Here is a 26617-nt window from a genome sequence, read left to right as displayed (position 1 = left end):
TGATTTTTTTTTTTTGACCATTATTTCATTATCTATAAAATGGAGATAGGGACACCTAACTCCCACACTCGCACTGGGAATTATACATAAGTAATGATGAATACACATGGAACTAACATACGTTTAACTGTTGAGTGCGTTATACTCGTCTTCCTTCAGTGGACCCATATTTCATAGTTAGTTGCCTTGATTTCAAGGTTAGGCTTCTCTTTGAAATAGAAAATTCATGGAGACTTTGATCAGGAGTCTAGTAACAACTGGTTTGAGACTGTGTGTCAAAAGACTTATTCTTCCCAACTTCAGCCCCTTAAAATATGAGGGTGAAGAATAACCATAGTGGATTAAGTTTCTTCAATGTCAAAGGTTTTCTGTATTGTGTAATTGTAAATTTCCATGAGTTATAAAATCATAGACTATTAAATAGTGGCATTCTATGAGGTTTCAAGATTTGGGGATTTACTGCCCTGATCCTGGTTTATTTCCCATTTTTAGAAGAAGCCACGGAGCCCCTGTAAGGTTAAATGTCTTCTCTAAAGTCAATGAGCAAATTAGTGACAGAGGTAGGACTGAGACCTTCTTTTCCTGAGGTCCTTACTTGGACCATGGCCAGACGCCACCCTGCTGTGTGACTATCTAGGTTCTAAACTGGTCTGTTAAAAGAAGGAGGGCATTCAACTCACTCCACAGGTAGAAAGGGATGCATTTCTTTGTTATGCTTAGGTTGGACAGTGCCCCTTGGTCACTGTGTTACTGTATCCCAGCATTTCATGGGAGCTGTTGATTCAGGAATAGGCCAGTTGAGTTTAAAAAGGAGGGACTTAGACCATGGCTAAGAAAATTGTTTTAAAATACAGTAGAAACTGAATAAATTCACAAAAATACAAGCAATAGTAAATGAAGATTGGGCTACCGATTTAATAAAACCGGTGACTGAGAGGTGACAAAGAGCAGGAGCATATGTTTATCCAGTGTTGTTCATTTAAGCCGTTCCTCAATTTTCATTAAGATTGAATGAATTTGCATGATAGTTTCTATATCTTAAAGCTTCCGCCTTACACATTCCAGGATTGAAGTGTGTATGTCTTCTGTGTGACTCTTCAAACTTCACCTGCCAAACTGAAGGAGCATGCTGGGCTTCAGTTATGTTGGCCAATGGAAAAGAGCAGGTGATCAAGTCCTGTGTCTCTCTCCCAGAACTGAATGCTCAAGTCTTCTGCCATAGTTCCAACAATGTTACCAAAACCGAATGCTGCTTCACAGACTTTTGCAACAACATAACACTGCACCTTCCAATGGGTAAGGCTTTCCTCTTTGTTCATTCCACATCTAATTTTGCTAGGGGGAAATTATATAAGCATGCTAGAAATCAAGGTGTTGGTTGTTACTGTACATAAGAAAATCCGTTTTACAGTTCTCTCCGTTTTTTGACTGGTGGCATTCTCTAGAGCCTAGGTGAGGTTGATTTTTTGTTTTAATCGCACAGGACTGTCAAAACATTGACAACAGCGTAATTGTGAAGACATTTGTCCATGTGAATTGTATTTTTTGAAGTGATTAAGGGACCCAAAATAAAATGTCAATTTGTATGGATTCTTGGAAAGGAAAGAAATTGAAATGTATGGGGGGGTGGAGACAGAGACTAAAGAGCAGAACTAAAAATAATAGATTGCCACTTTTATGGAGACAAAATCTTTTTTTTCATGGGCACCTTCTGGATAAGTTCTTTGCCTCCCTGTGCAAGCCCTCAGGAGCAGAAAGATGGAAAATGGGGTGTAACTCTTCATTATTGTGCAGATAAATTCCTGCCTTGCCCCCAGTTTCATGGTGTTTTATCCTAATTTACAAGACACTGAAAACCTTAATCTCATTTTTTTTTTTTTATCAGTAATTTGGAATCTGAAACTTTGGGGGATGTTAAGGGGCAAGTAATTGAAATCACAAGCTGATTTATGACAGGAAATATTCTGTAGCGAATTTTCTTTAATGTGTATTAATTTAGTAATAATTCAGTGCTTATTGCTATGTTACTATCTGCACACCAATACATAGTCTTCCTTACAAAGTAACATTTTAAGTTAGCGTTATCATCTCAGGTGATCCCCTATCACCATATCAATATTCTACTGTAGTACTTTTAACCTATTATCTTTTGTAAATTCACTGTCCCCCTTTTTTCTGAAGAACACTTATTTTATGCAGAAACTGGGCATCACTACCACAAAGGAAAAACCAGTTTACTTACCATAAGTAGAAGATGACTGTGTGCTTAAACAAACATAGCTACTGCATTCCAGTTAAGTATTTTATATTTTCTTTTTGTTTAAAAGACAGAAGAATGTGATGTTTAAGACATACTAGCACAAAATAAGGCTTTTTGGTTATCAGAAAAACTAAGAGAACTAGAAAACTAATTATTATGTAACTCAGTGTTATTTAAATCATGTTTCTTGACTATTCCAAATCATCTCAGGAACACTTAAAATCATTTTATGTCACCACTGAGACTTGTCCCAATCTTTGGGATGTTACACTACACATTGCAAACTCAGAAGTCCTATCTGGCATATTTCATCCCCCAAGGTTACTTGCAGTTGTGGATGTTGGACCACACTTATGATTTGGGTCTCAGATTCCATAGGCTTCCTTGGTTTGGTGCTGATCTGGCATTTATTCTAGATACTGTATTTTCTCCCATGGTTATCTGAGATACCCTGAAGTGAAGCCTCCCTATATCTGATATTGGTCTTCCCATGACCCATAAGGAGGGGGAGATAGGTCTGCATTAGCCTGTGGCCATGACGTCACTGAGGTGGCTTCCCACATGCTGCCAGTCAGTATGGACACAAGACAGTACTTTGACAGCAACAAAATGTCTTGGAGGACAAAATGGTTCATACACAGTTGGGCAAATTAAAGATACTTAGTGCAGCTAGACTGTGGGTCCTTTCCAGCCTAACTATACACTCTGAGAAGCTTATATTCTACCCTGAAGTCCACGTAGGAACCAGTCTTTTTTTAAAATCAATTTTATTGAGGTGTAATTTAGCTATAATAAAATGCACACATTTTGAGTATATGGTTTGATAATTTTTGACACACACATACCTGGTGTAACCACCACCACTTTTCCATTGCCTCAGAATGTTCTCCTCAATCTATCCCCAGTTTGACTAGGGTTCAACCAATGTATTTTTCTGTCACTGTGGACTAGATTTACTTTCACAACATGGAGTTCTTATGGAAGATGTTATTTTGCATTTGACTTCTTCCAGTCAGGGTTTTTTGAGATTTATGCATGTTGTGGGTGTGGTAGTAGCTTGTTCCTTTCTTGCTGCAGGGTAATACCCCATTATATGGATATACTACAGCTGTTGCTGTTACCCATTCACCCACTGATGAGTCCTCACGTTGTTTCCATGTGGGGGCTCTTTTTTTTTTTTTTTTTTTTTTTTTAAAGATTTTATTTATTTATTTGACAGATAGAGATCACAAGTAGGGAGAGAGGTAGGCAGAGAGAGAGAGAGGAGGAAGCAGGCTCCCTGCCAAGCAGAGAGTCCGATGCGGGGCTCGATCCCAGGACCCTGGGGTCATGACCTGAGCAAAGGCAGAGGCTTTAACCCACCGAGCCACCCAGGCGCCCCCCATGTGGGGGCTCTTAACAAAAGTGCTATGAATGTCTATGTACAAGTTTTTGGATATATGTTTTTGTGTGTGTGTGTAAGAAAAGTACCCAAGAGTGGAATTATAGGATCGTATGAGAAGTATCTATTTATTTTACAAATATAATCTCCTAAGTAGTTTTCAAACTGTACTGTTTTATATCCCCAACAGAAATGTATAATAGTTCCAGTTGGTCCATATTTTTATAGTCAACTGGTATAATCAGTTTTTTTTTAAAAAATTGGAGCCATTCAAGTGATCGTGTAATGCTATTTCATTATGGTTTTAGTTTGCGTTTCCTTGATGATTAATGATGTCCAATTATTTTTATGTGCATATTGGACAATGATGTGTCTTGCTTTGTAAAGTGTCAAATCTTCTCACATTAGAAAAATTGAATTTAAAACTTCTTTATGTATTCTGAAGACAAGTCCTTTCTCAGGTATGTGTATTATATTTTCTCCCATTCTGTGGATTGCCATTTTGTTTTCTTGAATGTGTCTTTTACAGAGTAGATTAAAATTTGTGAATTATGTATTTTTATTATTATTTTTGTGTGTCATGTCTTAACTGAGGAAGTCTTTATCTCCAAAGGCCATAAATACTCTTATATTTTCTCCCAGAAATTTTAACATTTCAGCATTTCCATTTAGACCTATATTCAGTTTAAACTTAATTTTTGTTATTTAGGTGAAATTTTATTTTGTATATGGATCTGAAGTTGTTCCAACATCATTTGTTGAAAAATCTATCCTTTCAATTACCTTGCCACTTTGAATGCAAAGTGACCAAAAATATATGTAGGTATATTTCTGACCTGTGTTCTGTATGTCTATATTAATGTCACTATGCAACTTTCTTTATTATTGTAGCTTTATAGTAAGTATTAAAATCAGGTCGTGTGACCTCTCTAATTTTGTTCTTTTTAAAATTGTTTTGGTTATTGTGAGGCCTTTGCATTTCTATTTAAATTTTAGAATTAGTTCAGCAGTTTTTGCAAAAACATCTGAGAATTTTTTTTGAGATTTTTATTAGATTGAGTTGAATATATAAACTATTTGAAGAAAATGGTCATTTTAACATTTTAGTATAGGAGATAGCATGTTTTCCCATTTATTTTTCTTCAGTTACTCTTAGCAATGTTTATAGTTGTCAGAGAACAGGTTTCATATGTATTTCCTGGAATGTTTCTCTAAGTATTACCTGTTTTGGGATGATACTGTGAATGGTATTTTTAATTGGTCAACATTAATTGTTAGTATATGAAAATAAAATTAATTTTGTATAGTGGCCTTATTTCCTACAAGCTTGCCAAAATGAATTTATTAGCTCTGGTAGCTCTTTTAAAAATTTTTTGTCGTTTTCTTTATATACAGTCATCTTATCTGTGAATACAGGCTATTTTACATCTTCTATTCTGGTTTGTATGTATTTTATTTCTTCTTCCTTTTTGCACTGGCTGGGACTGCTAATACGATGATGAGTAGGAGTGATAAGAGTGACGATCCTTGCCTTTTTCCTGGTCCAAGGAGTGAGTGAATGCACTCCCTCTTTTACCATTAAGTAACTGTAGTTTTTTGTAGATTCCTGGCATCAATTGATGAGATTTGCTTTTATTCCTAGTTGGGGGAAGGGTTTTTTTTTTTAATCCTATATGAATATTAAATTTTTTCAAGTATTTTCATGAATGTGTTGAGATTATAGAATGCTTTTTCTTCTTCAGTCTATTGATATGATAGATTATAGTAATTGGTTTCCAAATATTACTTATAACAGGGAAGATATGTATTTTCTCATCAGTAATTAGTATGTCTGCAAAAAATGCTATGGGACATTGAATTCAAATGTCTTTACTTGAACTAAGAATTTTTGTCCTTCAGTGACATTGTGTGGTCAGCTGACATGAAATTGAACAGGATTGCATGTGTAGTCATTTTGTGTCGGGTTGCTCTGTCTGTGAGGCAGTGCTTAATGGTTATTAGCTGTATTTGGAAGAGCAGCTGTTTGGGAAGGAACTTCCAGGCTGAGCACTGACACAGTCGGTGCCAAGAACTCCACCGTTTTTGTGTCATCAGTGAGTGTGATCGCTCTGCATTCCCTGCTCAGCCTAGTGGAGATTTATTCATTTCAAGGGGGTTACATATATATGAAATCTATAAAAGCACTCTGCAGTGTAAGCAGTGTGACAGATCTACAGTGTTAATGCTCTGCAATCACACTGATGGACAAAATAGAGAAGAAAAGGGAGAGAGGTCACCAGAAGAGACTGGAGAAAATCTGGACGTCCCTTTTTGGTTCCTCTGAAAGCCAAGTAGACCCTTGGCTCTTTGCCTCTTTCCCCCACCACCCCAGACTGTGGGGCCATGTCTGGGTAGTGACTTGATGGAAGTGGAGTAACCAAGGCTTGGGATGTGTTAGCTGACCCTCTTTGGTTTGTAAGTCCTACGTGTAATGATTGGGCTCTTGCCTTGTTTCTTTGTGACAAAATTCCTACCTTGAATACAGCTTGGGACTTTCTCTCTCCCTTCCTCTCTCTGCTAGTGCAATTGTAACTCAGCAATTGGAAATTGTAGGCCCTCCCTCTTTCCCTCCTATAAATTCTTTTAAGTGTTTGGCTGTAATTCCTAAAGACTTAGACTAGTGGCTTTTATGCAGATTTCCACCGAGACACACAGAAGAAGTACATTTTATACAATATCCCTCAACCGGCATGCATGCACAACTGAAATAATTGAATTTTTACAATATATTCATACCCTTAAAATGTGCGAGGCACCATATGAATTTTCCTTAATTAGGAATGCTGATTAGACCCCATTAATAGGTTGTTCACAGTTTGAGAAACCCTACTTTAGTAGAGATTTAAAATGTGGTAATTTAAAATGGAGTGAGGACGCTTATTATTTTAATTTACTGCACAAAACTCTGGTAAGAACCTAGTTACCATTTTAATCTGAAATGTTTTCTTTCTAAATGACCTTTAAAACCTTTTATCCATTCAGTTTTAATACTAAGTTGCATTAGATTTAAGTTGAATTAATTCAGATATTTGTAAGCAAGATTTGATTTAGATCACATTAAATTCAGTAATTTGCCCTTAAAAAACATACTTTCTATTTTGACATTGCACATGAGTTTAATTTTTAGGAGTTAATAATTTTTAGAATAGAAGCAATTTTAAAGCTTGATAGAGATATAATATTAGAAAACTTGCTTTCTCCCCTGAAGCTTATTAAAGTTGGTATCTTTGTTGTCACTGGAATGACCTTCCAAGTTCAAGTATTATCACAAATATTTAGAAGTTTATTTTTCCTATGTAAAACTTGAAAGGCAATATCCATTTCCAAAAACAGCCATTTATTTGACTAGTACTTTGAGTTCACATTTCTACTAACAGCAAATATGTTATTATTTTCACACAACAAGTGTAGTACTGAATATTTAAAAATTGAATATAGACAGTGCAAATCAGTTAAACAAGATAAACACATACTGTATGTAGTGTACCCTGTCTAATATATTCTTCCTGTTTATTTTTAGATCCTCAATTCCAGACATATCTGCCTACCTTTCTGGGTGCTACTTTTCTTGCTCTGACTCCAGTCAGATTCCAGTTCTGACTTTAGTACTCCCAGGCTTAAGGAAACTTCCTGTGCAATAACTCCTGCAGATTGCCCACTCTCAGCTTTCTTTGAATTTATGAGAGAAACCACTGAGTGGGGAAAATTTACCTTTAGAAGTAAATGATTAATTCTTAGCTCTTGAAGAATATTTCCATTTCAAAAAGAAAAGACTTACTTGCACAAATTGGTGTGCACTTGGTGGGGGCTCGGGGATCAGGTAGGGTTAACCAATAATAATAGGTCTTCACACTGGAAAGTATTTAGATGTGTCTCTATGACGGGTTCTGTCTGTGAGCTTTCTTTCTTTTTTTTTTTTAAATTTAATTTTATTTTTTTGGTGTTCCAAGATTCATTGTTTATTTACCATACCCAGTGCACCATGCAATACGTGCCCTCCTTAATACCCGCCACCAGGCTTACCCATCCCCCCAACTCCCTCTTTCCAGAACCCTCAGTTTCTCAGAGTCCACAGTCTCTTGCAGTTTGTCTCCCCCTCTGATTTTCCCCAGTTCACTTTTCCTTTCCTTCTCCTAATGTCCTCCTTGTTATTCCTTATGCTCCACAAGTAAGTGAAACCATATGATAATTGACTTTCTCTGCTTGACTTATTTCACTCAGCATAATCTCCTCTGGTCCCATCCATGTTGATACAAAAGTTGGGTATTCATCCTTTCTGATGGAGCCGTAATATTCCATTGTATATATGAACCATGTCTTCTTTATCCATTCATCTGTTGAAGGGCATCTTGGCTCTTTCCACAATTTGGTGGCCATTGCTGCTATGAACATTGGGGTCCATATGGCCCTTCTTTCACTGCATCTGTATCTTTGGGGTAAATACCCAGTAGTGCAATTGCAGGGTCATAGGGTAGCTCTATTTTTAATTTCTTAAGGAATATCCACACTGTTTTCCAAAGTGGCTGCACCAACTTGCATCCCCACCAACAGTGTAAGCGCATTCCCATTTCTCCACATCCTCTCCAACACTACTTGTTTCTTATCTTGTTAATTTTGGCCATTCTAAGTGGTATCTCAGTGTGGTTTTGATTTGAATCTCCCTGATGGCTAATGATGAACATTTTTTCATGTGTCTGTTAGCCATTTGTATGTCTTCTTTGGAGAAGTGTCTCTTCATGTCTTCTGCCCCATTTTTGATGTGATTATCTGTTTTTTGGGTGTTGAGTTTGAGGAGTTCTTTATAGATCTTAGATATCAGCTGTTTGTCTGTAGTGTCATTTGTGAATGTCTTCTCCCATTCCGTGGGTTGCCTCTTTGTTTTGTTGACTGTTTACTTTGCTGTGCAGAAGCTTTTTATCTTGATGAAGTTCAAAAAGTTCATTTTCACTTTTGTTCCCTTGGCCTTTGGAGACACATCTTGAAAGAAATTGCTGTGGCCAGTGTTGAAGAGGTTACTGTCTATGTTCTTCTCTAGGATTTTGGTAGATTCCTGCCTCACATTGAGGTCTTTTATCCATTTCAAGTTGTCTGTGAGCCTTCTAATAGGTTCTTCTTTGTTCTCACAATGCCTTCATGGAGTTTGTACAAGCTGGGCCTTTGATGTCTATTCTCTATATCTCTTAAAATCTTTCCTCCATATTTTCTAATGTTTGAATCTCTGAAAATATTAATATCCACAGTTCACTTAAGTTTGAATGTGCTGTTTTTTTATTTTTCTGACTCATATTTTGGTGGCTACTTACTTTGTGTTTTGTAATTTTTGAATGTGAGCTCATGTTTTTGGGAACCGTATCTGGAGGACACTTTTGAGACGAGTATTTAAAATGTGTTCCTTCAGAGAAGATTTACTTTAGCTTCTGCTAAGTATCTGCTAAGTATCTGAAACCCATTCAGTGTTTTGATTAGCTTTACTTTGGCCAACATATAATAGGAATTCAGGCTCTAAGCCTGCCTATCGTATACACTGGGGTGAGCAAGTCTTGAGGATTTTTTTTTTTTTTTTTTTTTTTTTTTTTTTTTTTTGCTATATCAAAGTCAAGGTTGAGACAGACAAATAGACAAGTATACACCCTGTCTCTCTCTACAGAACATTTTCTGTTTTATTTTCAGTGTAATTCCTCTCATAGTTGCCTGATTTAGATGAGGGTCTCTGATCTGGCCTTGCATTGTCTTAGGAACCATATTTTATCTCCTGATTTTGTGCTGAGGTCTGGTAAGCTAAGTGTGTAACCACCAGGAGCTGGCAGATGCCTCCAGGGTAAATAGCAGCCCCAGTGCTCAAGCACCTCTCTGGATTTTCACTTTATTTGTGGCTCCAAGCAATTCATTTCTTTTCCCACTAGCTTAATCATGTAATAGAAAAAAAAGTTTTTCATTTATATTTTATTCAGCATTTTTGCGTGTGCTGTACCAAGAAGGGCTTCTGTGGACATCTAAATTGTAACTTGGCAGAAATGGAAATTCCAGGATAGTTTATTTTTGAAATGATGCTGGCATAATTATCTATCCATCTGGAAGAAAACAGGGCTGTACCACAGTGTCATACCATATACAAAAATAAATTACAGCTTGATTAAATATCTAATTGTGAAATATAAAACAATTTAAATGTCAGAGGAAAATTTAGAAAAAAAGATTTTTATGACTTTATAGTATGGAAGCTGTTTTTAAATAAGACAGGAAATCCAACTGTTATAAAAGGAAAAGAGATATAATTGCATGCAAACTAAAATAAAAATGAGTAATGAAAGATAACATAAATAAAACCAAAGATAAGTTAAATATGGGATAGAAATATTTGCAGCATGTGTGACTAGAGAAAAGTTAACTATGAGAAGGTAAGGAGCATCTTGCGTGTGTATGCTGCATGTGTGTACGTGTGCACGGCAAGAGAATGGAAAGAGAAGGAGAGGGGATGCTTAGTGAAAAAGTGGGCAAGAGACACAAACAGGAATTTTACAGAAGAGAATATTCTTTTTTTAATTTATTCATTTTTGAAAGAGAGAGAGAGCACAAGCAGCGGGAAGGGACAGAGAGAGAGAGGGAGAAGCAGACTCCCTGCTGAGCAGGAAGCCTGATGTGTGACTCAGTCCCAGGATACTGAGATCATGACCTGAGCTGAAGACAGATGCTTAACTGACTGAGCTACCCAGGCACCTGGAAGAGAATATTCTATGTGGCCAGAGTATTGAAAAGATGTTAAATATCACTAATAGCTGGAGGTATGCGAATTAAAATAACCATTTTTCTTTTCCACCTATTAGCTTTGCATAAGTTAGAAGAGTGATGTATAGGTCAAGATATTTTCTTTCTTTCTTTTTTTAATTTTTATTATTAATTCTTTTATTTTACTGAAGTACAGTTCACAAACAATATTATATTAGTTTCAGGTATACAATAGAGTGATTTCACAATTTTATACGCTAAACTATGGTCACCAGGATAATTATTGATAGTTATGATCTGCCACCATACAACATACTTATAACATTATTTACTGCATTTCCCATGCTGTACTTTTTATCTTCATGACTTTTTTATTTTATAACTGGAACTCTTTTTTTTTTAATTTATTTCTTTTCAGTATAACAGAATCCATTGTTTATGCACCACACCCAGTGCTCCATGCAATACGTGCCCTCCATAATACCCACCACCTGGCTCCCCCGACCTCCCACCCCCCGCCCCTTCAAAACCCTCAGATAGTTTTTCATAGTCCATAGTCTCTCATGGTTCATCTCCCCTTCCAATTTCCCTCAACTCCTTTCTCCTCTCCATCTCCCCATGTCCTCCATGTTATTTGTTATGCTGCACAAATAAGTGAAACCATATGATAATTGACTCTTTCTGCTTGACTTATTTCGTTCAGCATAATCTCTTCCAGTCCCATCCATGTCGATACAAAAGTTGGGTATTCATCCTTTCTGATGGAGGTCAAGATATTTTCAATTAAAAGTATCAGAAACTTAGATAATAATGTCTTAATAAGGGAGTTCACTAACTCAACATGATTAGGAATCTGGAAGTAGATTCGTTCCATGATTTATTAACAGACAGACTCAACAATATCACCAGGCTATTTCCAGAATTCTCATCACATGAATCAGTAAACACCTTTAATATTAAGATATTATTATGTAACTTTCTGATACTTTTAGCTAAGACTCTTTTCCTCACATGTGTCTGCTTTTTCTAATATGGAAAATGTTGGGTCTTATTATCAGGGATCTCAAGGTTGAAGGATGACGAAGGTCAAGAAACATGATTTGCTCAAATTGGATTGTCTAATAGAAGGCACCGTGTTGAGAAGAGATATCAAAGGTCTCTTTGCATATTGCAAGCTTAAACAAGATATAAACCCATCTCCTTTTAACCCCAGGGAGGAGGTTTGGCCTTCTCACTAGGCAGAGAGGGAAAATGAAAGACAAACAAAAAACCCGTCCCTGAGAAGCTACAAATATAGCCTGGACAGGCCTATGTTCCCATTGCCTGGGTGGTACAAGGACTCTCCAGGGAACAAACGTTCTTTAAGGTAGTCCCAGACTGTTAGTGCCCCCAAGTCTGCCAGAAGAAAGTACCAGCTCTCTAGAGGAAGGGACTTTAATGTTAGGTCTCAAGCAGATAAATCAGATGCTTATTCAAGGACGTGAGCAGTGCATAGTGAAGAATATTTCCCAAGCACAGGGGGGTGCAGGGCAGCATGCATGAGCCAGCAGAATAGAGCACAAAGGTTTCGTATATTAGAATTATCAGAAAATAATTGTAAACCAACAATTCTAAGTTTTAAAAAAATAAGGCAAATTTGGAAAAACTTTGTTTTTATTAATGTATAATGTATTATTTCAGGAGTACAGTCTGTGATTCATCAGTCTTACACAATTTACAGCACTCACCATAGCACATACCCTCCCCCATGTCCATCACCCAACCACCCCATACCTTTCACTCCCTTCCTCTCCAGCAGCCCTCGGTTTGTTTCCTGAGATTAAGAGTCTCTTATGGTTTGTCTCCCTCTCTGGTTTCATCTTGTTTCATTTTCCCCTCCCTTCCCCTATAATCCTCTGTCTTGTTTCTCAAATTCCTCATATCAATGAGATCATATGATAATTATCTTTCTCTGATTGACTTAGTTCGCTTAACATAGTACCCTCTAGTTCCACAGATGTTGTTGCAAATGGCAAAATTTGGGGGTTTTGATGGCTTCATAGTATTCCATTGTATATATATACTACGTCTTCTTTATCCATTCATCTGTTGATGGACATCTAGGTTTTTTCCATAAGTTTGGCTATTGTGGACATTGCTGCTATAAACATTCGGGTGCACGTGCCCCTTCAGATCACTGCATTTGTATCTTTAGTATAAATACCCAGTAGTGCGATTGCTGGGTCGTAGGGTAGCTCTGTTTTCAACTTACTGAGGAACCTCCATGCTGTTTTCCAGAGTGGCTGCACCAGCTTGCATTCCCACCAACAGGGTAAGAGGGTTCCCCTTTCTCTGCATCCTTACCAACACCTCATTTCCTGACTTGTTAATTTTAGCCATTCTGACTGGTGTGAGATGGTATCTCACTGAGGTTTTGATTCATATTTCCCTGATGCCAAGTGATGTTGAGCACTTTTTCATGGGTCTGTTGGCCATTTGGATGTCTTCTTTGCAGAAATGTCTGGAAATACTTTTAAAGAAGATATTACAAAAAAGTGACCTACCAGATTTGAACAATAACAGAATAAAACTTTTTAAAAGTTAAAAATATAATAACAAAAATTGAAAACTTAACAGATAGGTTTAACAGCAATTAGTATAAGGAGAGAATTAGGGATCTGAAATACAGGTCAGAAGTTATTTTGTGTGGAGTAAGACAGAGAATACATAATGGAAAATATAGAAGAGAGGATGACAAATAGAGGAACACATAAAAAGGTTTAACATGTGCTTTTACACAGTGGTCCATAGGAGAGGAGAGAAAGATTTGGGCCAAAGCAGTCTCTGCAGAAGTAATAGTTCAGAATTTTCCAGAATTGATGAACACCAATCTATAAATCTAAGAAATTCAATCAATATCAAGAGGAGAAATAAAAAGATAGCTAAACCTTTACATAGCACTGTAAAATTGCAGAACACTAAAAACAAAGTGAAACACTAAAAGCTGACAGACAAAAGGGTAAATGAAATTTAAAGGAATTGCACAACAACTGACATTGTCTTTTCAATAGCAAAAAGTAAAAAAAGAAAAGGTGGAAGTACATTCTCACTATTCTAAAAGGAATTAACTGGTAATCCAGAATTCTACCCAGCAAAAATACCTTTAAAGAATGAGGTTAAGTAAAAGACATTGTCAAAGTAACACAAATAAGGGAGTTTCATATTATCAAAATCTTTGATAAAGGTAGTTCTAAAGATGTACTTCAGGCAAAACAAACAAACAAAAAACAACAACAAAAAACTATACCAAAGTTCTGGCATGCAAGGAGGAATGAAAAGAAAAAGAGAGAGAGAGAGAAATACGTGACTAATTCTAAAGAATATTAATCTACAACAACAGCAATGTCTTATGGGGTTAAAAAAAGATAAAATGGTATTCAGCATAAAAATAGCATACTGTACATGTCAAGAGAGGCATAAATGGAATTAAACTTTTCTAGGGGCCATGTTTTGTCTAGGAGGAGGATAAAAATATTGTTAATCCTTATGCTTTCAAGTGTCCCTCTTGTCATATCTGAATTACTTCTAAAAGAGTGGTGACTATGTTCCTTCTCATCTACAGTTGGAAAAATAGAACAGTAAAAACTATCCAAAAAAAGTTAAAAAAAAAGAAAGAGAGAGAGAGAGGAGAAAGAAGCAAACAACAGACGTGACAAAAAGAAAATATCCAAATGTCAGTAATAATTAAACAAAAATAATTTAATGTAAATAGACTAAACAAAGATCACCAGATTGGAGAAAACAAATCCAATTAAATGTTGTTTTAAAAATGTCTTAAAAATGAAAGTTTACAGAAATGTTGAAGTGGTTTTTGTTGGAAAAGATATACCATACATATTTTATTTTATTTTATTTTTTTGAAGATTTTATTTATTTATTTGACAAAGAGAGATTGCAAGTAGGCAGAGAGGCAGGCAGAGGGAGAGGGGGAAGCAGGCTCCCCGCTGAGCAGAAAGCCCGATGCGGGACTCCATCCCAAGACACTGAGATCATGACCTGAGCCAAAGGCAGAGACTTAACCCACTGAGCCACCCAGGCGCCCCCACCATACATATTTTAAAACAAACAAACAAAAATATTAGTTTATATTAAGAGCAGACAAAATTAACTTTAAGACAAAAAATTCCTAGAGTTAAGAAGGGTCATTTTACAATGATTAAAGTTTCAATTTACCAGGAATTTTTTTTAAGGAATTCTTAATACATTTAAATTCCTCTGTACTTAAGAATGGGACTCAAAAATAAAATATTCGAGATCTGTAAGGAAAAATACAGAAGTCCACAATCTCAGGGGGGAGATTTTAGTATGCCACAGTCTTGGTAATTGATAGAACAAGTGGATAAATAATTAGTGAGACTGTGCCAGGTTGAACCCAAATGGCTTACAAACAGTCTAATTTTTTAGAAGATTGTAATTTACTAAATCTGAGTAGTATTATGATAACAAAGAATCTGAATCAGTAGTTTGAAAAAGGTAGGAAAAGTATATGCAGAAAGAAAATTTCAAAGCCCATGAGGGCTGTCAGAAAATTTTGATAAACTTCTAGGAACAGATAAATCTCACACAATCTCACACAAATCTCTGCCAAAATACAGACAAAGAGGAAACACTCCTTCACTCATTTTATACATACTCTTGATACCAAACCCCAACAAAGATAGTATGAGAAAAGGAAATTATAAGCCACTCATATTTATGAACATGTATGCAAATATGCCAACTTGAACCTGGAACCATTTAAGAAAAGGGGATTCTGAGAACCACAGTACAAGGGTAAGGAAATCATTATTCCTCAAATCAGGATAAGTGTTACCCTTGGTTAAGAAATTAGGTTGTGACCATGTGGGGGTATATCAGAGTAGGGGGGAAGGGGGAAGAGGGACGGGGAGAGGTGATGCATGGGAGTTTATCATTCTTTTTGTACTCAACCTATATAATCTGTGTACTTTTCTGTATATTCACTATATTTCACAACAAAAGAAGAACAAAACATCAAGTTTCAGAGTAATTTTTGAGTCGAGGTTACACATTCTATGAACATCTGAGTTGGTATTGGAGTGCTGAACAGCTGAGGACATTAGGTAACTCCTTCCTTATCAATTCTTGTACAGTACTGTCTGATTTGTTTCTTCACACATATGTTCTTTTTCTAACAAGAAAATCTAATAGATCAAAGTTTATTATGCCTATAAATGGTAAATAAGTGTTTCAAAGACATATTGTTTCCTCCAAAACCGACTTTGTAGCAGGACCGAGACTTTTGCTGATAATATATCTGTCCCCCTAACAGACAATGTTTTCGGCTACCCTTACAGGTAAGTGTAGCCATGTGACTAGGTTCGGCAAATGAGATGAATGTGAGTGTTTTGGAGTCCATTAGAACTGGCACATCCATCCTGATGCCTGGTTGTGAAGGTGGTTTTAGTGGCTGCCTTTGGACCGTGAGGAGGCACCATGGGGGTGGCGATACGGGAACAGGAGCCTGACTGAAAGCTTCATGGAGCCACCTGCTCACATTGAACTACTCATCTTCAAGTGTCTTTTCCATGATTTAGAAAACTTCTGTCTGGTTTCCTCTGTTATTTGCAGCTAAACCCAATTCTAATTACATAGAAACAACAAAACTTGTCATCCGGAGTTCTACCTGCTTATGGGTTCTATCTGGTTCACAGGTTTTGTTTGACCTATGGTTTCTGGAAAAGGAAAGAAACAGGAATTTCTTTACATTGTTAAAAACTCAGAGTCTTCATATAAAACTTCTCCATATGTGGCTTGTTTTGAAAAATCAGGGGTGGCACCCTTGATGTCTTCCTCATTTATCTTTTGGTGGAAGCTGAGAAGTAATTCATTCTTCCTTAGTGGACACAGGCTTTCCCTGTTTATTCATTCAGGCAGCATCTAGCAAGCTTTTTTTTTTTCTTTAAATATTTTATTTATTTATTTATCTATTTGAGAGAGAGAGAGAAAACGACTGGGTGGAGGAGCAGAGGGAGAGGGATGAGCAGACTCCCCACTGAGTACAGAGCCCATTGGGGCTGGTTGTGGGACTGGGTGCAGGGCTTGATCTCAGGACCCCAAGACCATGACCTGAGCCAAAGGCAGAAGCTTTGGAGCCACCCAGGCATCCCTACTGGGTTAATTTTGATAGGAATTGCTATTTAGTTCAGGCTTGCACTAATTACCACCTTTCATATGGAAATCAGCTATTCAACAAAAACATCCAAGTTCCAGGTATCTTTGTTCCCATTTTGCTACCCAAACATACAGAGCTTGAAAAGGTAAATGTACTAATAATTTCCTTTCAGATTTCATACGCTATTTTAATAATGCTATTATATTTTTTACTTTCCAAATAATTGGTTTCAGTAAAGAAAAGACATACACAACATGAAAATATTGGGTGCTTTATTAACCTCAGTACAATTTCCACCTTCCTGTTCTGTTCTCAGTTGTGTAAAGAGAAAAAGGGAAAGTGATTATTTATATCAGTCAGGGTAGGTAAACAATGCATATTGATTAGGTACATGTCTAAATTAGATTTTCATTTAAACCAAACTGAAGGATTACATCTGAAGGAAGATAAACTGCCAAAACATTACAATTAGATTTATCAAAAATTAATAATTTCAAAGGATGCTATAATTATAAAAATTGCAGACTTTGATCGTATTATTCTTTGGGGACTTTAAACGTCTTGTGATCTACAATCCTTTAAAAAATTTGTTGTTTTCAAACTTTCTTATGGTTTTCTATTTTAAACCAACTCATTGCTCCAGTCAGTGTAAGGTGACATCTACCTGCTGAGAAATACTCACGGGACCCCTTGTGGAATTGTTCTGCCATCACAGGAGCAAATCCATTTATAGCTTATCCTCTGAGGATTCAGTGCACACCTGACAGGTGTGCCAGACAGGGCTCTTTTTTTTTTCCCTCCGTAAACTGCAAGGTGCTATGATTTTTATATTTGAGAAAATGCTATGAAATATAAGCATACAAAGAAGTCGAAGATGTGCATTAAAGTCTAATATAGGAAGCATTTCCTATCTCGGGAAACAAGTACACTGATTTCAATTACGAAATTTTGTTCAGAGGGATGTAATGGGAAATTGGAAGTAAAATTTATAACCAATTCTAAATTGAGGATTTCACACAATGTGAGCCTCTACTCTCTCAGTTATGTAAATACTATTACCTGTTTGCTGAAATACTTTTTGGGTGATTATCCTGTACAGGACATTGGGCTGGGTCAAAATAAGATCATCTCGCATCAGTCTTTTCTCCAAGTGAAAAACCTGCTTTGTGGGTTTGCTGTGTTTGCTGTGGGAGAATTTATAGTAGCATGAACTTCAGGACAGAGAATTGTAACTTCTAGCTCGTGATCAATGTTCTGTTGTTTTGTCTGTTTATTTGTTTTTAAATTTATTTGTCAGAGAGAGAGCACAAGCAGGCAGAGTGGCAGGCAGAGGCAGAGGGAGAAGTAGGGTCCCTGCTGAGCAAGGAGTCCGATGTGGGACTCAATCCTGGGACCCTGGGATCATGACCCGAGCCAAAGGCAGCGGCTTAACAGACTGAGCCACCCAGGCGCCCCGTGGTCAACGTTTTTAAATCGTTTCCCTGAACAAGGCTTTGTTATGAGCGAGGAAACAGTGATAGGAGAGAAAGGTGCTACTTCCAAGGGTCTTTCATTTTTTCCATGTAAAAGGCTGGCTTAAGGAAAAAAAAAACACTGAAATATTCCTTGAGTAATTACTACCTAATTTCTATACAAATATGTATTGTATCATATCATATGTGTTTTGATGACAGATAATAAACTAATCTCTGGGTGCATGCACTGAAGTAAAGAACAACTGTGGAGCTGATTTAAATCCTCCTTCTTACATTTTATTAGAAGTGGGGCTTGATCTCAGGACCCTGAGATCATGACCTGAGCCGAAGGCAGAGGCTTAACCCACTGAGCTACCCAGGTGCCCCTCCTTCTTACATTTTATTAATCTTATCTCCCCTGAAGTCGAAGTTCCACAGACCCCATGCCAAAGTTGATATTCTTCAATCTCACATTCCTAATTCCTTAACATATTAAAACAATTTTATTCTAAATTCAGACAAAAGTGGACAAGAGAAGATTTGAAGATACCCAGTGTTCCTCACATATTTCTGGAAGCCCAGCAACACAAGGAGAACTGCCAGGAAATACGTTTATGTGTGGTGTGATCAGCATGCCATAAAATCATGAAATAATTCCAGGGGAAGATGGTGGATGGAAACAGCCATACTTAGACTGAGCACTGAACAATGGAATGGCCCCATCAATAGCTCATTGGATTCAGTTAAAAGGCAGAAATACTTCTCATGTTATTTTTGTCACCTTCATTGCTCTGTTGAATCTCTAGATTAGATGATGTTCTCCCCTTGTTTTGAGGTTCATGTTGATCAGAAATAACCTGTTTAACATGATTGTTCTTACTCCATGGAGAAGGATGGCCGTTTGCTGTTCCTTGTATTGGAGTATGTTGGAGGGATCTAACTGAATTCACTTCTCATTGGATTATTCCTGATGACATTTATAAGGGTCACTGTGAAGAAGTAGGAAGCTATGAAAAGCTCCAGAGAGTAGGGGGATGCCTGCAATTTGTGAATGTGGAATAATGTAAGAATGTTAGACAAATAAAACCAATATCTTTGACTTAGCAACAGAGACCCATTCACTTCCCACATGTAAGTGCAATTCCGTGTGGTTTTATATTGGACTGATCATGAATGGAATTCTTCATCATGATCTTTCTCTTATCTCCCACTTGCCTTGCTCTTATGTAAAGTTGTCTTCATATTTTTACTGTAGAAATTGTTTTGGAATTTTTCCCTAGGCGGATCATATATTCCTTAGTAGAATTTAAATTCCATAAAGATGTGGACTGTGCCTCATTTTCGGGCATCTGCCCTAGAGAGTTGTTCTCAGTGCAGCGTTACACAAAGCAGTCCATTTGGATCCAGTCTTTTAGTAGAGCAGCAAGAAACCAATTCAAAATGTCTTTTCATTACCATCAAGCAGATGTTCGAAATGATGGTATCCACATTTAAGGATGATTTGAAATGGCAGGTTCAAAGTGGTTCATCATGAAGACTTGGGAGACTTCTCAGTGCTTAACAAGTCTTTCTCTTTTTGGCAAATATACTATTCCTGTTGAGCTAATTAACAAGGTAGCTTTGAATGTCTTAGAGGCAATGTATCCTCTTGTTTCAGCTGCAGATATTATTTCCACGATTTCCCCCCAGAACCCTGTGAACTAAGCTAAACAAAGACCCTTTCTTTCATTAATGTCATAGTCTGTGCCTCTGTGCCATAGAGAGTTTATAGGGTAGGTGGATGGATCACAGCTTTCATTTGGCCCTGGTGGCATTTCCTCCACATGGCCAGGACAGAAGCACACCCTTCAGAAGGCATCTCAAGCAGCATTGTCTGTTTTCGTTGGCTTACTACCTGAGAACATGCTCCAAGCTAGAAAAAGAAATGCTTCCTCTTGTGAGGAGAAGGGGAGGGGAGGCAGTGAAGACTTGATATTTATACATTCATAGTTACAATCTTGCAAGGTGGTATCTTTTCACTTGGGGCAAAACTTTTAATAAAAGGAATACAAGTGGTTTTAATATTAAATTAGTCTGTGGTTTCTTTAGGGGTATTTTGGATCCTCTTCAGTTTCTATAGGTTATTTCCTATAACAGCTTTGGGAAGGAAGCACTAACCCTGCAAAGTTTTGTAAAAAATCATTTTGGACGGAGACCTCTGTTTTCTTTGGATTTGTTTTTCACCAGCTGTCCCGCCAGTGCATATGTCTTTAGTCATTCTCTGCTCAAAGAATTTCTTTTCTTTTCTTTTTCTTTTTCCTTTTTTTTTAAGAGAGAGAGGGGGAGGAGGGGCAGAGGGAGAGGGAGAGAAAGAATCTTAAGCAGGCTCCATACCCAGCACAGAGTCCGACATGGGAGTCCATCTCACAACTCTGAGACCATAACCTGAGCTGAAACCAAGAATTGGATGCTTAACCGACTGAACCACCCAGATGTCCCTTCTCAAAGAGTTTCTATTCCTCACTCCATTGTAATGTCTTAGTTCATAATCAGTTGAAAGGTGTCTTTACATGGAACATAGACATTTTAAGATTTCTATACCAATAATAGGCTATTTGAAGCTATTGATCTAGTCCAGAGCTCCACTTAATTCTGTCATCCTACTAATAGCATAAACTAAGGAGATATAAATTAATTAATTTAAAAGTCTTATAAATCTTACAAACATCAGTAATTATAGAATTTATTTCCTTATTAATTTTAATAAGGAAAGAGGGGAGGTCAGCAGGGGAGGAAACATGGGGGTCATGGCCGTATTATCTTTTTCTTTTCATCTTGAGGATTGCTTCCCTAAAGCTGAAAGTAGGGAGTGGCAAGGAGGCACTGTCCTAGAAGAAGCTGAGGCATTGAAAATAGTTCTGATATTTGAGCAGTGGCAGTGATCATTGACTTTCACCATCAACAGTTCTACTCAGGTCTCTAGTGGAAGTAGCAAGGTTCACACACACACAAAAAATGTTTTTTAAAAATATATACTCCTTTGTCCCTCCCTCCCTTCCTTCCTTTTTCCTTCCTCCCTTTTTTGCTTTTTGGTTATTATTGTTTTGTCTTATCTTACTTTCTTATATTCATCTGCCTTTCACAGGACTCTCTTCAGCTGTCCAGAATCTTCCACCCCATTTGGGTCAATGTGTCCTTCTCCCTGCCTCGTTAATATTCCTTTCCATGCCTCGTAAATACTTCCTTGGTTCAGTGTATTATAGAGCTTACAGAGGGGAGATCTTTGTGACCTAGGCTCTCACCTAGAGCTTTTCTCTGCCCGCTATCCTCATCTATTCTATTTAATTGCTGGAGAGTGAAATTATATGAACGAACAATGCAGCATTCCTCAGACCTCACTTTTGGGATTAACACATTCTCCCATGGAGCTGCTTATGATATGGAGCGTGCATTTCATTTGGCACAGGCAGTCTCAGATTGGAAATTATTGAATTATGAGAGTTCTATGATCGAGAATGTAAAACCTGCTAGAAAAAATAATACGCTCATCAAAGGTAACTTATTAAAATGTATTCTTAGCTGCACTGCTATCTCCTTTGCTATGACTCATTGAGTGGAGACCACAGTTTTTCTTCATTTATCTCCTATAGAGATTACAATCAACATTTGGTTTAGAAGATAGTTTTACAAATGTTTGCTTTAAAAATTGCTCGGTGTTTAAGGAGCTCTTTCTGGATATTGTTGCTTGCCTTTTTCTAGCTGAGTAATCTTTTTTTATTACTAACTCCCATCAGTAAATTTGTTCACAAAAGTAGAAAAATTGCTCATCTGTAATAAACATCTCTGAGAGCAGTAACCTTCACTAGAGCAGTACAATTTTATAGAGAATATTCTATTTTCAGGGTCACTGACCTTTCGCCTCTTTATTGGTTGCCATAGTGATGATCCGAGCTCTGCTTAATAGAGCTACTGAAATGAAGAGTCAATAAGCTTGTTAACTGTAATGTTTATATTGGTAGGTCCTGATAACATATATTGAAATAAGATATAGCCATTTAAATGGATCTAATAGTGGAATTTTATTTTTTAAATTTTATTTTTGTTTTAAAAACATTTAAGTGAGATGTTTATGTAGGTTGCAAAAGATTAAGTGCTTTCATAGGATTCCTAGAATACCATCGTGAGGACCTAGAGATATAGATACAATTTGAAATGTGTGTTTGAAAGATCATTGTGAAATGAATAATAAAACCCTTTTGTAATAGGAAATGGTACAAGTTGCAAGTACTATGGTTAATGATTTTTAAAGCAAAGTCAAGTCAAAGAACTCTTTTAGCACCTTCTCATGAGAACATTCAAGGCCAAGTTCTTCTCATATGCACCTGGACAACTCCTGATGTCTTCAGAGGAATCCTGAAACACTCTGGAGAGGGAAAGTTGGTGATCTGCCAGAATTCCCAGGGCAAAGTAGAAGAGCACGGATAATGTTTGTTTCCAGAGTTCTCTTAACAGTTTTAATTCTTTTATCGGTTTAAAAAGAAAACAACAACTATTTTTAGGATTATGGTGATACTCGTATGAACATGTTTTTGAAGAATTCGATTCCTTTTCCTTGAGAATTAAATATTTGTTTTGCCTTTATACTTATATATTCTGGTTGATATATTGTAAGTAAAATGTAAATGCATTTAATATAAGGAACTCTTCAGGATTGTCATTGCAAAGAAGGAAGTCTGAGGAATGGCTTAATTCACAAGGTCCATTATCACCTTCATTTGTTTAGATTCTAAGGGGCAGTTGTTGTGCTGTTGCTTTCCATGCATGTCTGCAACCCTCTCTCTGAGTATGCCTGTCAGCTCAGGAAGGGTGTAGTTTGCTCAAGGCATTATAGCCACAAATGGAGAAAATGTCTGCTTACTTTTGCTTCTCTTTCTCCAAAGCCTGCATTCTTCTATTTCTCCTTGATGTCTGAGAAGCTAAGACGCCAGAGTTCTGTTCCTATATTCTATCAAATACTTCCTAGGGTTTATTAAAACAAAAAATCATGATTCCTAATGATAGGATAGGGGGATAAAATTAAATCGATCCCGAGGATGTCTAGTGAACGAAGAAAAAATGAACTATGTGCTCATTTCAAGTGTCAAAATAATTTCTTTGAAAAATACAGAAATTATCTGCCATCGTAGATTTTTCATGGATCACTATTGTCCCTAAATTAAAAAGACTTCTTAGGTGCAAGGAGAGCTTTGGAAAAAGTGGCTATCTGTGTTTTAATATTAGAGTCAAAAATTATATCCTTATGTTACTTGGTTTCAATTATTAGGTTTATTTTTCCAAAACTAAAAATCTTATCCCTTACCTATTAAGAAAAAAACTAGTAGAAGTTTTAGTGGTTCTGCGATTCAAGAACTATTAATCATCTCCAGTTGTAAACACTGGGGATATGGTTGTGAAAAACAGGCAAAGTTCTTTCTCTCACCAAGCACACCTTCTTTGGAGGGAATCCAATAATAAATAAATACATGAATATATGATGTGTCAGACAGTGATACAACCCAGGAATGAAAACGAAACAGTAAAGGGGTGTAGAGAATGAATGGGGACTGAGAAGGAAGTGCTCCTGTTTCAGGTTGAGTTCAGCCAAGGCCACCCTGTCCCCTCCTGCCTGGATGATCTCATGGGTCTCTTCACTTTTACTCCTGGGCCCCTCTGCAGCCCTGCAGAATGGAAGTGAGATCACATAGTTAGTCTGCCTGCTCCAAGTCCTGAGACAGCATCTGCTTGGACTAGAAGACACAGTCCTTCACTTAGCCTACCATACCCCACATGCTCTTTCCCTTGGTTGCCTCCTACTGTCTTCTGCCTTTCTCCTCGCTTACTGCACTCTGGGCAGGGATTGTTCCTGAGCAGCCCGAGTGGGCCTCATCTTGGGGTGTACACTTGCTTTCATGTTGCCCAGAGCACACCTCCTTGGGCTCTTCCTGCTGTTCTCCCTGCCCCCTCCCAGAGTAGCCTTTGGGAGCACTCTGTCTTAAGGGGCACCCCGGCGTCATGTGCTTTCCCCTCTGCTTCATTATAACACTGAGGGCCTCCTGTTTGGGTATCGCATATCCATCTGTTTAGTGGGTGTATGAGAACATAAGCGCCACGAGAACAAGGATTTGGCTGTCATCACCACTGTATCTCCAGCACCTGGAATAGTGGCAACATATTGTCGGAGCTCAGTAATTATTTGTGGCGTGAATGAATGAATGTGCTCTCAGGATGGACTGCTGAAAAATGGGAAGAAGATAGTAGAAAAATGTCAAATGCCTTGGAGGATTTAAAAAGGATCCCATGCACCGGTGCTTTCCATGATCCTCATTCTGGCTCCCATCTTCACCTGGCATAATTATTCTGGGTGCATCCTGACCTCAACTCCCTTTCCCCATCTTTGCTTATCCCCCAGAGAATCTTTACCAACTCACCTAAGTGAATAGCGTGTAGCTCCACATCAAAGATGTGAGATTTTGGTGATCACATTTCCAATTTCCAGAGTACCTTAAATGGGTTGATGTATGGTCATGTTCTTTTTTTTTTTTTTTTAACTGAAGCATCTCCAAATGCCCCCAAACTTGGACCCATGGAGTTGACCATTGTCATTACTGTGCCAGTCTGCCTCCTGTCCTTGGCCACAGTTCTGACCATCTGGGCATGCCAAGGTCGACCGTGCACAAATAGGAAGAAAAAGAGACAGAATGTGGAGGAACCCCTCTCCGAGTGCAATCTGGTAAATGCTGGAAAAACTCTCAAAGATCTGATTTATGACGTGACTGCCTCTGGATCTGGCTCTGGTATGTGCCTGTTGTCCATTTTGTAGTAAAAAAACTCTTATTTAAAAAAGAAATAAAAACAATTTCTAACAAAAGGGGCCCCAATATTTTGAACTGGGTCATTTAGAGTGCCTTGATGTGGTACGGGTAAGTTCTGATATTAAACTTGTTTTTGGATTTGATGAAGAGAGCCAACAGCTGTGGCCAAAAGAATTAAGTCCTCTCAGTTGCCTTTTCTGTCCTTGGGTATTCAGATTCTCATTTTTATATTCTTTCAGAATGTACTTCTGAATCAATAAAGAGTTTCTCTTCTCTCCCGCCCCCCGCCATTATGGTTAGTAATAATCATTGTTGCTCTCTTTGTAATGGTTCATGGGCACAAAAGTTACTGTATTTGAGGAGCTGAGTTCTGAGGAATAATGTTAGTTGAGCATAGTATTCTTAGAGTGTCTTTGCTTGTGGTATTGGAAGTCTTTAGAATCCAAAGCACCCCCTATGATGTTCGTGTGTGTGAAGTCAACGGGGAGCTGACCTGAAATTAAAATCAAGAATGTATTCTTAAAGCACAGGAACAGAGATGATAGGGAGTAGTGCAGCCCTCCTGTGCTGATTTTGCTAAGGTAGTATGGTAAGTCTATTCCTCTTTAATGGAACTCCCCAACCCCTGGTGAAGCAATTCAAAAGACCAGGCTGTTTTATGGCCTAAATGATCCTTTTTCATCGCACAAACCATATGAGGCCATTTTGGGTTTCTGGCGACCAAGCAGATTTCTCTGTAATAACAAACTTTCTAAAATGACCTTTCCTCATATATATATCCATAAATCCTGCCGGCATGCAGTACTACAGAAATGTGAACTAGAGTGAGCCTACGTGGGTCACTTTAGGGGCCGCCAGGACCCTTCTTTCTTTGGAAGGATCATTTAGAATGACTACCCCAAACAGACTTTGAGAAACTCCCCAGCCCACAGCCTTCAGGCAGGCACAATGAACAAGGGCAGATGCTGGAGGGACAGTAGCATCTGTATGAGAGTCTGTATGTAACAGGAAGTAGCTTTACAGTCCCCTAAGAGTCCAGGAAAGAGAGGCCTAATCAGGCCATCCCCAGAGTCCAGAGAGTTTGTTGTTTGGGGGGCAAGGTCCCCTGCTATGTCATGGACCAAGGTCTCAATGTGTGTGCCATCACTGCACAAATTAGGTGGCATGTTTTCAAAGGAGGCATCCCAGAATAAATTGTCTCCAGACTGCAAAGTTTATAGAACAAAAATCCAAATTAAATTATTGCATAGAAAACTGATGTTCTTCCTTTAAAAGTAAAGCTGTTCAGATTCAGTACTCATCCTTCCTTGACTGTTACATCCTGGGACCCACTGGGTGCTAATTTCCTGGACACTGGTGACATTCTAGGCACAAAATATGAGCAGAGGGTGCTCTGATTTGTGCCCAATTCCTTGAAACCTCATATAATTTCTCGATAAATTTCAAGTGATTAAATAACTATCTAATATTCCCACCAAGCATTTCAGTTCATCTGAAGACATTAAGTAGCTCCTCCTTGAATGTATTTAAGATGACGAAGATTTCCCCTCTCAAATAAAAATAATAGAGACTTTATAACTGGAGAATGGATATTTAGTTTAAGAAAGTAGTCATGAGCCAGGACATGAAATTTTAAAAAATAAACTTTACGATATTTTGGTGTTTTTGTGCATCTTTAAACCTAAATCTGGGTTTATTGACTGTTGAACTCTCATCTCTATTCTAAGATCTTTCTTAAAAAGAAAGCTGTACATG

General features: G+C 37.6%; 1 protein-coding gene across 2 annotated transcripts in view; it reads left to right on the top strand.

Moving 5' to 3' along the window:
• The window catches only part of ACVR1C (activin A receptor type 1C), an 86424-nt gene that overhangs the window by 34426 nt on the left and 25381 nt on the right, over positions 1-26617 (top strand). For both annotated transcript variants that reach the window (XM_046019694.1, XM_046019692.1), the window contains exons 2-3: positions 1066-1296; positions 24605-24844. In XM_046019694.1, the coding sequence (XP_045875650.1) occupies positions 1066-1296; positions 24605-24844 (471 nt within the window). The remainder of the gene's footprint in view (positions 1-1065; positions 1297-24604; positions 24845-26617) is intronic.

The sequence above is a fragment of the Meles meles genome, chromosome 9 (assembly GCF_922984935.1).
Source record: "Meles meles chromosome 9, mMelMel3.1 paternal haplotype, whole genome shotgun sequence".
In the NCBI taxonomy this organism is placed as follows: Eukaryota; Metazoa; Chordata; class Mammalia; order Carnivora; family Mustelidae; genus Meles; species Meles meles.
The sequence above is the reverse complement of the archived record's forward strand: the minus strand, read 5'-3'. Positions and strand labels throughout refer to the sequence as shown.